This window comes from Musa acuminata, chromosome BXJ3-7 (genome assembly GCF_036884655.1).
Source record: "Musa acuminata AAA Group cultivar baxijiao chromosome BXJ3-7, Cavendish_Baxijiao_AAA, whole genome shotgun sequence".
Lineage (NCBI taxonomy): Eukaryota > Viridiplantae > Streptophyta > Magnoliopsida > Zingiberales > Musaceae > Musa > Musa acuminata.
In genome coordinates this window covers 12,265,043-12,279,580 of record NC_088355.1, presented here as the reverse complement: position 1 = coordinate 12,279,580, position 14,538 = coordinate 12,265,043, and the positions used below count along the sequence as shown (strand labels likewise).

At 41.6% G+C, this 14,538-nt stretch overlaps 2 protein-coding genes across 2 annotated transcripts; both read left to right on the top strand.

The window, feature by feature from the left end:
* Nucleotides 1-7,066: 7,066 nt before the first annotated feature.
* Nucleotides 7,067-8,459, top strand: LOC135643820 (transcription factor TBF1-like). Its single transcript, XM_065161185.1, has one exon. The coding sequence runs from the start codon at nt 7,119-7,121 to the stop codon at nt 8,457-8,459; it is 1,341 nt and encodes a 446-aa protein (XP_065017257.1). The 5' UTR covers nt 7,067-7,118.
* Nucleotides 8,460-9,967: 1,508 nt separating this feature from the next.
* Nucleotides 9,968-14,383, top strand: LOC103991918 (uncharacterized). Its single transcript, XM_009411458.3, has 6 exons — nt 9,968-10,360; nt 11,358-12,678; nt 12,877-12,927; nt 13,002-13,100; nt 13,525-13,683; nt 14,162-14,383. Exons 2-6 carry the CDS (start codon nt 11,404-11,406, stop codon nt 14,303-14,305), a joined length of 1,728 nt encoding a protein of 575 aa, XP_009409733.2. The 5' UTR covers nt 9,968-10,360; nt 11,358-11,403; the 3' UTR covers nt 14,306-14,383.
* Nucleotides 14,384-14,538: the final 155 nt, after the last annotated feature.

The following is a 14,538-nucleotide window of genomic DNA, read 5'->3' as shown; positions in this document are numbered from 1 at the left end:
ACACTCAGAGCATGCGCTATATCAGGCCTAGTACATAGCATAGCATACATGAAAGACCCTATTGCTGAGGCATAAGGTGTCATATCCATGTTCGCCTTTCTTTTGGAGTCTTTGGGGACATACTCGTAGAAAGCGATATCCCATGTCTCATCGGTATGAGACATCTCTTGGAATTTTTCATACCAAACCATTTGACAATAGTTTCGATGTACCTGGACTAGGATAAGCCAAACATCCTCTTGGATCTATCTCTATAGATTCTAATCCCCAAGGTATAGGATGCTTCTCCTAAGTCCTTCATGGAGAAGTGTCTAGATAACCAAGCCTTTACTGTGGATAGCATTCCTACGTCATTCCCAATGATCAAGATGTCATCCACATATAACACCAAAAAGGTGATAACGCTCTCACTTACATTCCTGTATACACAAGGCTCATCTTAATTCTTAACGAAGTCATAAGATCTGATTGCCTCATCAAATCTTATGTTCCAACTTTGGAAAGCTTGCTTTAGTCCATAAATGGATCTAAGCAACCTACACACTTTATCTGGGCAGTTCTTGGACACGAATCCCTTAGGTTGCATCATATACACCTCCTCCTCGAGGTTCCCCTTGAGAAATATGGTTTTCACATCCATCTGTCAGATCTCATAATCATAGTGTGCTGCAATAGCCAATAGAATTCTGATGGAATTTAGCATTGCTACGGGTAAGAAGGTTTTGTCGTAGTCAATACCTTGCCTTTGACGATACCCCTTAGCCACTAGCCTTGTTTTATAGGTCTCTACATTTCCATCTACTCTGATCTTTTTCTTAAAAATCCACTTGTAACCGATGGGTACAATACCTTCGGGTGCATCAACTAGGTTCCAAACCTTGTTGGAGTACATAGAATCCATTTCAGAATTCATGGCTTCTTGCCACTTCCCGGAGTCTATACTCATAATAGCCTCCTCGTAGGTCTGATGATCAATATCCTCAACATCCTCTCCTCTAATATGTGCCACATATCTCTCAAGAGGATGGGATACTCTATCAGACCTACGTAAAGTTGAAACTTGTGTATTAGGTACCTGAACAGACTCGGACTGTAGAGTGGTGCTTGAACTTAGTTCTCCAACCTCACTCAACTCTATCATGCTCCCACTATCTTCGCCAAGAATGTGTTCCTTCTTAAGGAACACTGCTCTCTTAGCTACAAAGACCTTTTGGTCCTCGAGATGATAGATATAATACCCACAAGTTTCCTTAGGGTATTCTACAAAGTTGCATCGCTTTGTCCTTGATTCTAACTTATCGGGGTTGTGTCTTTTAACCTGGGCAAGGCAGCCCCAAATCTTAACAACCTTAAGATCAAGCTTCTTCCCTTTCCATATCTCATATGGTGTAGACACTACCGACTTAGTTGGAACTCTGTTCAGAAGGTAAGCTGCGGTCTTTATGGTATATCCCTAGAATAAAATGGGTAGGTCAGCGAAACTCATCATGGACCGTACCATGTCTAATAACGTACGATTTCTCCTTTCAGAGATACCATTGAGCTGAGGTGTATAAGGAGGTGTCCATTGGGATAATATCCCATGGTCCTTGAGGAACTGAGTAAACTCTGTACTTAAGTACTCACCTCCTCGATCTTATCGAAGAGTTTTGATACTCTTTCCAGTCTGATTCTCCACCTCATTCTTATACTCTCTGAATTTCTCAAAGGCCTCGAACTTGTACTTCATTAAGTACACATATCCATACCTTGAGAAATCATCAATAAATGTAATGAAGTAGGAGTAACCTCCAATGTCATGAGTTGACATGGGTCCACATACATCACTATATATGAGTTTCAATAGCTCAATGGCTCTCTCTCCAGTTCCACTAAATGGAGAGTTGGTCAGTTTTCCACGAATGCAAGGCTCACAAGTTGCATATGACACATAGTCGAATGGATCTAGATATCCATCATTTAGCAACTTTTGAATCCTTCTTTAATGGATGTGGCCTAACCTACAATGCCACATGTATGCACTGTTTATCTCATCTCGTTTCCTTTTGGACACATTTACATTCATGATATGTGGAGTAGTGTCTAACATAAATAAATCATTATGCAATGTTCCTTTCGTGATGATCTTATCATCTAATAATATCGAACAACCATTGTTCTCAAAAACAAATTTTTATCCACTAACTGTTAAAAATGAAATGGAGATAATGTTTTTGATAATAGAAGGAACAAAATAACATGCATCTAATGCAATAAAAGCTCCACTAGGCAGATGTAGGGCGACCTCGCCAACAGCTACTACAGTAACTTTTGCTCCATTACCCATCTTGAGGTCCATCTCGCCTCTCTCTAGTCTCCTAAGCTTTGCCAGAACCTACAACGAATTGCATATATGATAAGCACTATCGGTATCCAATACCCATGTGTTATTATAAGAGTCTGACAAATGGAGACTGATCATGAATGTACCTGAAGCTTCATCAAGCTTTTGTTTCACCCTTTCTACAAGGTACTCTTTGTAGTTTCTCTTCCAGTGCCCATCTTTACCACAGTGGAAGCACTGGCCTTTGTCCTTTGCTGGATCTTTCTTAGCAACCTTTGCTTTACCTGGTTTGCCCTTGCCCTTTCCCTTCTTAAGGGACCTTTCTGCTTTCCTTTTCTTTCTGGTCTCACCAGTGTAGAGAACTGGCTTCTCTTTCTTAATAGTACTCTCTGCCTCCCTCAACATATTGAGGAGCTCTGGGAGAGTCACCTCAAGCTTGTTCCTATTAAAATTCATTATGAATTGTGAAAAGGAATCTGGTAGGGACTAAAGCACAATGTCCACACATATGTTATCCTCTAGGACCATTCCTAGACCTGTGAGTTTCTCTATCCACTCAATCATCTTTAGGACATGGTTCTGAACCGGTGTCCCCTCAGTCATCCTAGCGCGGAAGAGGCTCTTGGATATCTCATATCGCTGAGTCCTTCCCTGTTCCTCAAACAATTTACGGACATGTAGGAGAATGGATCTGGCATCCATCTTTTCATGTTGTCTCTGTAACTCTGGAGTCATAGAGCCCAACATATAGCACTGAGCAAGAGTGGAGTCATCAATGTACTTCACGTAGCGAGCGATCTCATCCTCGCTTGCCCCTTCTTCGGGCGTAGGCATCACTGTATCAAGGACGTACACGATTTTCTCCGCTGTGAGAACAATTCTCAAGTTACGGAGCCAATCCGTATAATTTGGACCAGTGAGGCGGTTGACATCAAGTATGCCACGTAAGGGATTTGAAAGCGACATTTTCTGAAAATTAAGATGCAGCAGAAATGAATAACATGCAGATTTTACAATAAATAAACTATTAAGATATGGACTTCTATCTTAATATGCTCCCACTATTTTACTAACGAGTCACGCGACACCCTCAGCACGTGAAACGGAAGTCTCCGGTAGACTTCTAGTGGGGATCAGGATCCAATCAGCGTCTTAGTGTAACCTCGAGGGACTCGACCAATCACACTAAGCCTAAAAGGTAGGCAACTCTTGCCGATCACAACTCCTTGTGATTCACGTCCTGTTCAGCCTCCGATTCACCATGGTCTCGAGGGACTCGACCAACCATGATGCTCGGTTAAGTCAACACCTTCATTACAAGATGAGTCTGATTTGATGATATACCCTCGAGGGACTCGACCAAGCAAACCATGCCCTCAGGTCACCGGTGACATCTCTATGTCGTAAGCAAGATAGCGAATCGTGATATAGGTGAGTCTCAAGGGACTCGACCAACTCAACCTACACCGGGAATCGGTTCCTACTTATAATGATGGAAGGCCACGTGGGTCAATCTAATTGCCTCACGTTTACCGACTTAATATTATCGAGAGATGTTTATATGATTTGGTCTCCTAATATGACATGTCACACATATACATATTTAATATATATCTACATCGCATGCAAATATATATATATATATATATATATATATATATATATATATCTAGTATGTGTATAAACAATCACACCAGATGATCATGGACCACAACCTAATATGATTAGGCCCGAGCCAGTAGGCCTAATCACTCACATCAAGATCTATGTGTGCAACGGTGCATCTTCATGCCTTGTGATCGTCCATCTCATCCTCGTCGGTTCCGTCGACATCTTGATGCACCTTCATGCATCACGATTGTCCGTCTCGTGGGTCCCGCTATCGCATCCACGCTCCCGCTGCGCCTCCTCATGTGATTATAACTTAATCATAGACACGCAGGCCCGACAATAAACTAGAAATATAATGGAGGCTCGTAAACCTCAATAATAATAATCACAAGTACACACATCACACGGTCCATGATCATCCGTCCACACATCATACATCACATGTATAAATAATCATCAACATGTAGGACTACTAGATAATAATAAAAATAATAATCAACTAAATCTTTTAATTAATTAATATTTTCTGAAATCAAGGACATATAAGGAATTTCTCAATTCCTAAGGGTATTTTCATAATTTGGACAAAATATAGAAATTAGAATTTCTCATATTCATATGGGCAAAACTGTCTTTTTTCCCAAAACCCTAATTCCCTCTTACTACTACTGTCGTCGCCACCCTGCTGGCGGCGGCCTGTGTAGCGGGGCGAGGGCGCTGCCCTCGCTTGCAGGCGGCACGCCATCTGGCGGCGCTGTCGCTATAAGTGGGCGCCTCCGCGGGCGGTTCTACCGGCGGGCCAACGCCCGCAGGCGGTGCTGTCCTGTAGGGCGGCCGCCCCTATGGGGGGATTTCGCCCGCGGGAGCAGCGACGGCAAGCGCCGCTGCCCTGCGGCGCCTCACCCCGCAGGAGAAGCGGCCGCATGCACCTCTGCCCACGGGCTGCCAGCCCCGTCGGATGCAAGCCTGCTGCAAGCAGGTCGTCGGGCGGCTGCTACAGATGCAGCCCTTGTGCTGCCCGCCTTCAGTTGCGCTACATGCACGCAGATCGAGGGCAGCAACTGTTGCTGCCCTTCCTTGTTTTTGCGTCAACGATTTTGATGTCAAAATTCTTCCTTAGGAGAGGGTGAAGGAGGTCAAGCGTCCTCCTCTTTAGCAGTGATCCACATAGTAGGGTTGCGACGACGCCCCTCAAAACTCCAGGCCTGCTCTGAGGTGGAGAGGGAGAGGAGAATAGGAAAGACAAGCAAAAGCTCTAGCCTATGAGGCTTTGAATCCCTCCTATTTATAGAGGTCCCCTGTCAAACCCTAATGGGTCCTCCCCTAGTGGGTATTGGATCTGCATCCAATAAGACAAGGGCTCCATCGGATATCTCATATCCGAACCTCTACTCATCGCAATGCCTACCATATGTGTGTGACCCTCTAGGCCCAATATCGAGCTGGCCGTGGGTTATACCTGTCAGAACTCCTTCTAACTCAGTGAATTATTATCTCTGTAATAATTCACTTGACTCATCGACTACGGACGTACTAAGCCACTACGTCGTAGTCCCCAAACGATACAGGGGAATCCAATCCATTGGACCTGTCTGTCCTCAGTTACCGTGTACCTATAGTCCCTCATCTCTCTAATGTCCCAAAGACCGTATATCGAGCATGGTGCTGTCATACCCATACGGTTTCTACTCGAGTCTCGCTCTAATCGGATTCTCCTGGAGAACTCTTTCTCTCTCAACCCGAATGACCCTGGCCAGGGATTTGTCTGAGCAAGAACACATGGGAAATTCCTCTCATGACGCCGAGAGTGGATGATCCTCTATCGACACTCAATAGCCCTCGTAAGGTCAACTACCACTCCCAATGACCAGTTGTACTAGATCTGGGATAACAAAACCTATAAGTCTGGTATCAAAGAGTGGAGCACTCATACAAGACATCCTTGGTGTCTCAAGTCTAAGGACCAAATACACCACTGGCACTACGAAATCGTTGTCTGACAATAAGGCATCATCAACCATCCAGCATTCCGTAAGCGGATCAATCAGTGAACTCATTCTCCAATGAGCACCTGTACTGTATCCCTAGTGTCCTTACACGAGCAGCTATGAGACCAACTACATCCATTATATGGACGGGTATACAGCACACCAGTCTGTCCGGTTATCACGATGTCCCTCTCGAGTAATCTATGACCGGGATTATTTAGGATATGTGTTTAAAGGTGAATCGATCTCATTATCGTGATCTCATCACGATCCGATTCCCATTGCACAAATCTAAGGACATCACAATATATATATATATATATATATATATATATATATATATATATATATATATATATATATATATATATATATATATATATATATATATATGCATTTATGTAATAGTTATAAAATGATATATGTCAAAAATAATAAGTAAAAAGATTATCTATCAAATCACACGTTCCATCACTCACGTGATTGATTTGCTGGGCACCTATGACTATATATATATATATATATACTTTCCGACTTTGTTATTTAACATGCTAATCCCCATAAGCATAAATTAAGCTTACGAATGGACAACCATAAATCATATAATATAATATCGTCTATACACAGAAAATAGTGTAATTTAGATGTGTAACATCGCAATGAAAAAAAATTATTCAGTGAGCTCTCATGATTTGGTAGCGGATACTTTCAAATTACACTTATAACTAGGGAGCCGTTCAGTTCACAATATGCTTCAAACTTTGACTTGGTCTTTCCCGCCTCAGAGCGGAACATGGGGAAGGACACCCGACTTCTTCTCTCCCTCCTCTTCTCCAAGCCTCAAAAGCCCCTCCCATCTATTGGGATAAAACTGCACAAGCCCACCTATTTTCCAATTCGCCTTCCTCTGGATCTTGTTCATCCTTAGCATCTGAGAAAGAGGAGGGAGGCATCAATCTAGTTTTCTGGCAGAATCATGTGTTGATTAATCTTGTTGTCAAGGTAAACTTTACAATCTCTCTCTCTCTCTCTCTCTCTCTCTCTCTCTCTCTCTCTCTCTCTCTCTCTCTCTTTCTCTTCCATTATGTCACTTGATGTTTGTGATGTGGAAGCTCAATATCTATTTCGATGGTTATACTGCATGGCTCATTTTTGTACGTGACATTTTGATTCCCATCGTAGTGCGGTCATTCGCCATGGCCGCATCCAAAGCAAGCACGCATCTCAAAGAGAAGAGCAGCCTGGTCTCTTCGACACATGGCGCTACCGACGACTCGCGTCGGCGACGGACCTCCAAGTCGTCGGTCCTGAGATCTCCCGAGAGAGAGACGACTCATCCACCGCAGCGCAATACCTCGATCGGATCGAGCAGCGATGCTGCCAGAAGAGGCAAGAGCCTCCCCCAGCAACCATCTAGTGCCATTTCCAACGTCAGCAGATCGCATCTGGCTTCGAGAAAGCCACCGGAGAAGCCCCTGTTGACATCGCACCAGTCTCAAAGAACGCCGGTGACGAGCACCGTCAAAGACAGAGCATCGAAGACTTCCTCCTCCATTCCTCGGGCCACAGTATCCTCGAAGCCAGTGAGTTCAGCAGATAAAGCAACAAGGAGTCTCAGGAGCGGAGGGAGCCTACCATCTGTAAGAGGGAGAAGCCCGGGGAGTGCCGTCCCCAAAAAGAAGGAACCTACTATGGCTGTTCCAAGTACGAACGAGAAGCCAGTTATTGTAGCTGAGCAAGATCGAAAAGAGGCACAAATCCATGCCCAAGAGCACAAACCTGAACCAGTTATTACAACCAAGAAGGGTGTAGAAGAGGCAGAAATCCACGTCGAAGAGCACAAACATGAACTAGTTGTTCCAGCTGAGCAAGAACAGAGAGAGCCACAGATTCAAGTCGGAGAACTAGATCCAAATGAGACGCGGATCGACATCGAACCTACCTCGACAGGAGATCAGCAGCCCGACGATACCAATGACGTCGTTGAGGAAAAAGTTGTGGAAGTCATCGAGAAATCTGATTCTGGACAACAATTGAATGAAGATGGAAATGATGATGATCAAGATAAGCACAAAGAACATGACAATGGCAACAAGGAACTCTTGCAAAGCTCAGAAGAGAAGCCGCCTGCCGAGATCATTGAAGAGCCACAAGTAGAACCATGTGAGATTGAAACAACAAGAGCTGCCACAGAGGAGAATGAGGCTCCAGTGGCAGAACCAAGCTCCTCTGTGTCAGAAGAGAAGAGTACTGCAGTGGCAGAACTGAGCACCGCTACGGTCAAGCCGGACAAGAAGGTCATTGATGAGAAAGGAGTGGAGTCGCCGACGGTGATGACGTTCAAGAAGCCTGCGGTGATGCAGGGGAAGAAGAAGGAGTCGCAGATGAGCAATGACGTGATAGAGGAGACCAGGAGCAAGCTGTTGGAGAAGAAGAAGAGCAAGGTGAGGGCTCTGGTTGGAGCCTTTGAGACGGTCATGTCATTGCAGGACTCCGAAGGTCAACACGGTCAAAACCAGGAGAACAACTCAACATAGAGATGTAATCCTAAGAAAAGATTCCATCTCTATGAATATATTTTTATTTATTCATTTGTTTTATTGAATGTGCAGTAGGAATGGGGATGAACAAGTTTGTGTATTAATTACTTAATGGAGTAGATGCATTAGTTTACAAGATGAGATCAGTAATAATGTGGGGGCATAATGTGTCACAAGATAAATCGGTAATATAATGTTTATGTAATTTTAGTTCATTGCTAAATAAAATCATAAAGGGTAAATACTTAAAAAAAATTCCCTAAGAAACACCCATCTTCCTCGGACTCAACGACATATCTTCCCTAACCTACTTACACTTTTGCTTTTGGTCACTTTTGCCTCTTGTCATATCTACGATGATTGAAGAGGATGAAAGATGATCGTTGAGAATCAATCGTTCGCCAACGACCCCCTTCATCGAGAACCCCCCGCGTCAACAATCTTTGCCAATCGAGGACCAAAACCACCGGTAGCTAATAATTGCATGCCTTGCTTTCACTATCCTCACTCATAATCCCCTTTGCTAAGGATGATAACAAACACAAATAGTGAAAGGTAAAAAGCCTTACGCGATGTTCAAAACCCCAGGCATTGAGGCTACTAGGGGCGAACGAGGATAGTTGGTGATCAAGGGCTCGAGTATGAAAGTACAAGTGATTAATAATAAAGGTGTAATAATAAAATTATTTTTTATGAACAAAATTACTCGAATATTTGAAAAACGAGATTTCTCTACTAAAATTTCTTAAAATTTTTTTTTTTCAGAAATATACCCAATAATAAATAGAAAGAAATCAAGAAAAGATACTAAGAAATTTAGAAAAATGACATCAATTTCATCCCTAGCATCTGAAAAAAAAAAATCTGATAATTACGTTTAGATCATCTCAAAATCTTCAATTTGCAAGAACCACAAAAGCAGTTCTCTCTCTCTCTCTCTCTCTCTCACAGGCAATCATATTCCATCAGGATAAAATAGTTGCCCGGAAGACACAGTGGAGTATAATTGAGGGAAAAAGGAGAAGAAGGTGACATGATGTGGACACGTTGATTCCCTATTTTATTTTATTAAACCATTGAACTCAGCTAATGGTTTCTTAAACCAAAGATTAAGCAAAGCGTATAATGGTTTTGACTTTAAATGGTGCTTAATTGATTTCCTTGTTGATAAATAAATGGGTAGCCTTCTTTCTTCAATTAACTTTAATACATCCCACCATAAAAAGGTGTCCAGTTTTTGAATTATTTAAAATAAAATTATGTAATGAGATAATCGATCTATTAACTAACTTAATCAATATTTGAACAAGTTATTGATAATATGCTTGGACTATCTATCGTAACCCATAATTAAGCTCAAGTATGAAACCTACGATTACAAGATCTAAGGGACTTAATTGAATTGATAATAGTTGATCGTTCCACATTGTGACTAGATTTGGACGTAAAGGCCCGTAGTTGAGAGTGAAATAGCACCGCAGTATTTAAATTTCTTTGATCGTGATCATTTTAATCAAAGGAATCGATTGAAAAGACCATGATCAAAATTCGATCTTTGCTCGTGATCATTAAAGTATTATGTAAGAGTTTGATTGATGGCATTAGATTCCGCAGGTGGTGGGCTTCCTCCTCCTCTCCCTCTTCCCCTTGTCCTCTCCGCTCCACCGAAGCGTGACCCGACCACCACCATCCTCTTGGACCCGTTCGGCTGTGGGCGGTCGACGGTGGTCGGCTCTTGGACCCGTTCCGCTTCGGCTGCTACAAGCTCGGCTGCCCTCTTTGGACTCTAGCTGATGGGGCATTAAGCTCCCGGGCATCATCCGGCATAGCTCCTCCCTCTCTTCAATCCATTCCCATTTCTCCACCCTCCTTCGGGTGTGGCGCACGCCGCAGTAAAGGTATGGGGCGAGAAAGAAGGAAAAAAGCTTCTGTTTTTGCGTTGATCACATTGGTTTCTATCGCTTCGGCTCGGCTTTTGTCTGAAAGATCCGATCGTTGTTCATATGAATATCGGATTTTGGTTCGTTTCAAAGGAAAAGGAAGAGGATTTTTGTTGATATCGATCGCTTTGGCTCCATATTGTTCTGAAAGATCTGATTTTTGCTTTTGGATGCGTGACTTTGAGGGTTTTAGCTTTCTTTTCTTCTTTTCTTGGCTTTAGCTGAGTGTTGTATGCTGCTTTATATGCAGTTAGAATAGCTCAAAGCTTTGCTTGAATTGAAGCATTTTCTGTTTTGATCAACTTTTGTGGGTTGCTATATTTGACGATTATGTGAATATCTTGCACCCGTTGTTGTGTTTCTTCCTTTTAATTTGTATCTGTAAATGCCACAATTATGGTTATTGATGCCCTTGTTATGTAATGTACTTGTCTAGTTCGATAAATGTGTTTCTTTTAATTACGTTTGCTGGATTAAATGTGTCTCTTTTAATTACGTTTGCTGCGGAAGCTAAAAGTTTCTTTAGCTTAATTATGTTTCTTTGAAATCCGCGGTGTATCTTATATTGCTGGTATTGTCTGCTCTCTTGCTATCATTTCTTTCCAAGGGAAAGACTCTATTGGATACAAGAACAAGATGTTATGCATATCATGCTGGCATCATAGTATGATCACTTGTTATTATACAAAAAAAAGAAGAAGATAAGTTTAGCTATGTTTTTCCCTCTACCATCTAATTCTATACACTTACAAACTCATATCATGAGCATGAACTAATTCTCTAGTTGCAAACAGAAGCATTTCTTTATCTGGTTTTCTGATCGGTTGCTGTGCTTTTCTCACTACAATTGTAGCTTGCGAACCAAGGAGTCCATGTTTTTGCCTACCAAATGTATTTGACACTATTCTTCTTTACCTATTTGATTCTTACAACTTGAAAATATTTTTTATTGTAGTACCATTATCTTCGACTTCAAAATTTGCCCCACATTTTTGTTAGACATGGATGATCGTGTGGGTAAGAGAGCAGCTGGGGAAGACAGTAGATCTGGCATTGTTTTCAGAGATCAAAATTATAATGATCGAAAAATTCAGTATCGCAACAGACTAGGGTTGGGTGCCGGGCATGACACCGAGAGAGGTTCTCTAAATAGCACGCAAGGAAAATATAAATATGCAAGGGCTCCCTTCCGTTCCGTGAACTGTAAAGCGGTAGCCGGAAGGTCTTCCAGATCATCTTCCACTTCTAGTGGCTGTGGTAGGTCTTTCCAGGAACAGCAGAATCAAACATTACTAAGGGAATCAACTACTCCTGAAAGTAGCAGCAAGCAGGATGAGATTGAGGATTTGATCAACACTGACGTACAGGTTTCTGTAGAAAATCTAAATTCTGATGCAGAAAGGGGGATAGAAGGTAAAGAAGGTATTCCCACTACCATGGAGTGTTTTGAACCTTTAGATTCTCAAAATATTTCTAGAGATACAACCGAGTCAAACACCAGTGTATCAATTTCAAAACTGCACAAACAAATTAATGGACAATTTGGCTCAGGATATAAATATGCTTCTACAAGCTCTTTTGTTCGGCACTCAGGTATTACACATAGGAACTCCAGTCATGTTGGTAAACCCACTTCTCAAAGGTTGGGCTCTGGGGCAGAGAGATATGGTCTTAAAAGTTTAAGTTGCAAATCAATATCAGATGTTTTTCCTGCAGATTGTCCATCCTCTGATTTCACACATCATAGAAGTGTTTATGCAGTAAGAAAGAGACCATCAGATGGAGAAAGTTCTGCCACCAGAAGAAAGGATACAACCGCAGCATCCTGTGGAGGCTATGCTGTTTCCATGCATTCTGGTGCCTGCTCAAGTTCATCTAGTAGAAATCAAGTAATGCATCAGGCAGTTTCAAGAAAGACCGGAAATCGACCAACCCTCAGGGATGATTCAGTTTCAGTTAGAATTCAGAGGGATCCTATTGGAGAAAGTCAAATGAAGCCATCTGTGCAAGGCAATGACAAGAGCCTTCGGTTGTTTGAGCCTATTGTGATTCCCCAACATCAGCAGGCCCAATTTTCTATGCCAGAAGTACTAGCTGAAAGTTCTTCAAGATCATCACTTGCCTTAAATAATTCGTATAGACAACCAGGTTCAAGCATCCGGACTTCTCGAAGGAGAGTAGTAGATCATCCTCCAAGTAATGCCATGCAAACGTTCTTTGGCTTATTGGAAGATAGAGATGGGTATCGTCACCTCAACATGGAGGGAGTTGCAGAGGTTTTCTATGAACCTTTTTAGCCTATGTCTACAAATGCCCTTTTTGCATCTTCGCTATAAGCAACCTGCTGGATTTACTTCAACATAGAAACAAGGCTATAGTTCCTTTAGGTTTTATCATTTCAATATAATGATAATTTCTGTGTATTAACATTTGGATGAGCACTCATACCCAAAACCTGTTCTACTGTTATGCAGGTGCTCTTGGCACTGGAGCAGATTGAACAAAATGAAGCATTGACATCTGAGGTTGTTGTCCTCTGTTCTCAGAATCTTCTATTTTTTCTGTCACCATCTGAATGAGGTTGTCTCTGTACCTACAGCAATTGTTGATGTTGGAGACAAGTTTGCTCTTTGGTGAGCTTAGCTTCCATGATCAGCATAGAGACCTGAGAATGGACATTGATAATATGTCCTATGAGGTATTACCTTTTTGGGCAATTTTTTCATGGATTGGTTGCTGATTTTTCTTTTCTTATTATGATGTGGTGCTTAAAAGTTAGACGTAGGAATCAGGCAGTTAGTGGATGTTAGCCTGTTGATATGCCATGTTTAACTAGTAATTTTTCATTTTATCTTTTTGCTTTATATGAAAGAAAGCTAGATATTGATTTCCTTTGTGCTAATGATAATGACCATTATGAATTCTGTATATGTAAAACCAAGAACTGGAGAACATTTCAATATTGTGACTTTGGATTGATCTCTGTTCTGTGGAATATTAAGATTCTCTTTTTTGTGAATAATTGTAAGTTCATTCAGTCACTATGACATGATAAGTTATGTTTTTCTTTCTATTTCAATACACACATCTATTAGCTCAGAAATTGAATCTTTGATGGTCAGGAACTGTTAGCACTTGAGGAGAAAATGGGTACTGTAAGCACAGCCCTTTCAGAGGAGCAATTGTGTGAATCTCTCAAGAGAAGCATATACAGAACCGCCCATCTGACCGTTGGAATTGCCGTCTGTGGTGCTGAGGAAATGAAATGCAGCATATGTCAGGTATGTTTTTGTATGCCCAGTGTGCCATTGCAGGATGGGAGGGTTCTCGTACACAATCTTAACTTTATACTCGAACCCTGGTTAATTGAATTGCAAAGGAGTAATCTTTCGGTGACATCAATGTTCACCTTCTTGTATCTAGTAGCATATTTTTTGAACTCATCAAAGATATCAGTCAGATGTACTTGTTTAGTGGTTATGCCCTTCAAGCTGCCGAAATAGATAGGTACCGAGGAATTAATAAAATCTATAGATAAGAAATTAACATATTAGGAATTAATGTAATATGTTAATCTGTCATTGATAGATTAGATTACGTATTGGCACCAATCTGTTACAAAAGCATGAATGACACAATCAAGTAATCCATAGAAATTTCCTCATTCATATCACCATAATATTCATTCAAAGAAAGTAGAATATCACATGTACTAAAGCTTGTATTCTAGTTGAGGATGATGTGCTACTCTCATTTCAGGAAGAATATGTTGGCGAAGATGAAGTAGGCCGGTTGCCATGCGAGCATCTCTACCATGCCACATGCGTTGCGCAGTGGCTTCGGCAGAAGAACTGGTGCCCCGTTTGCAAGTCATCCGCCCTGCCATCGCACAAAACTGGCTGAAATCTCTTGATGTTTATGTTCTCTGTGCATACAAACATAACATTTTCCTTGTAATAAAAACCTTGCATTCCTTCTTTATGTCTTTTCCATTCCACAAATTTGTATTACATTTTTGCTAGATTTCTATGGGACAATGCATGTGAGAGAGAGACAACAGAACTGCAGGTTGACCTACAGATCATAGTAAGCCCGTATATTTTGCTGCTTCAAATATCTCTGGAGGTATCTTTTGT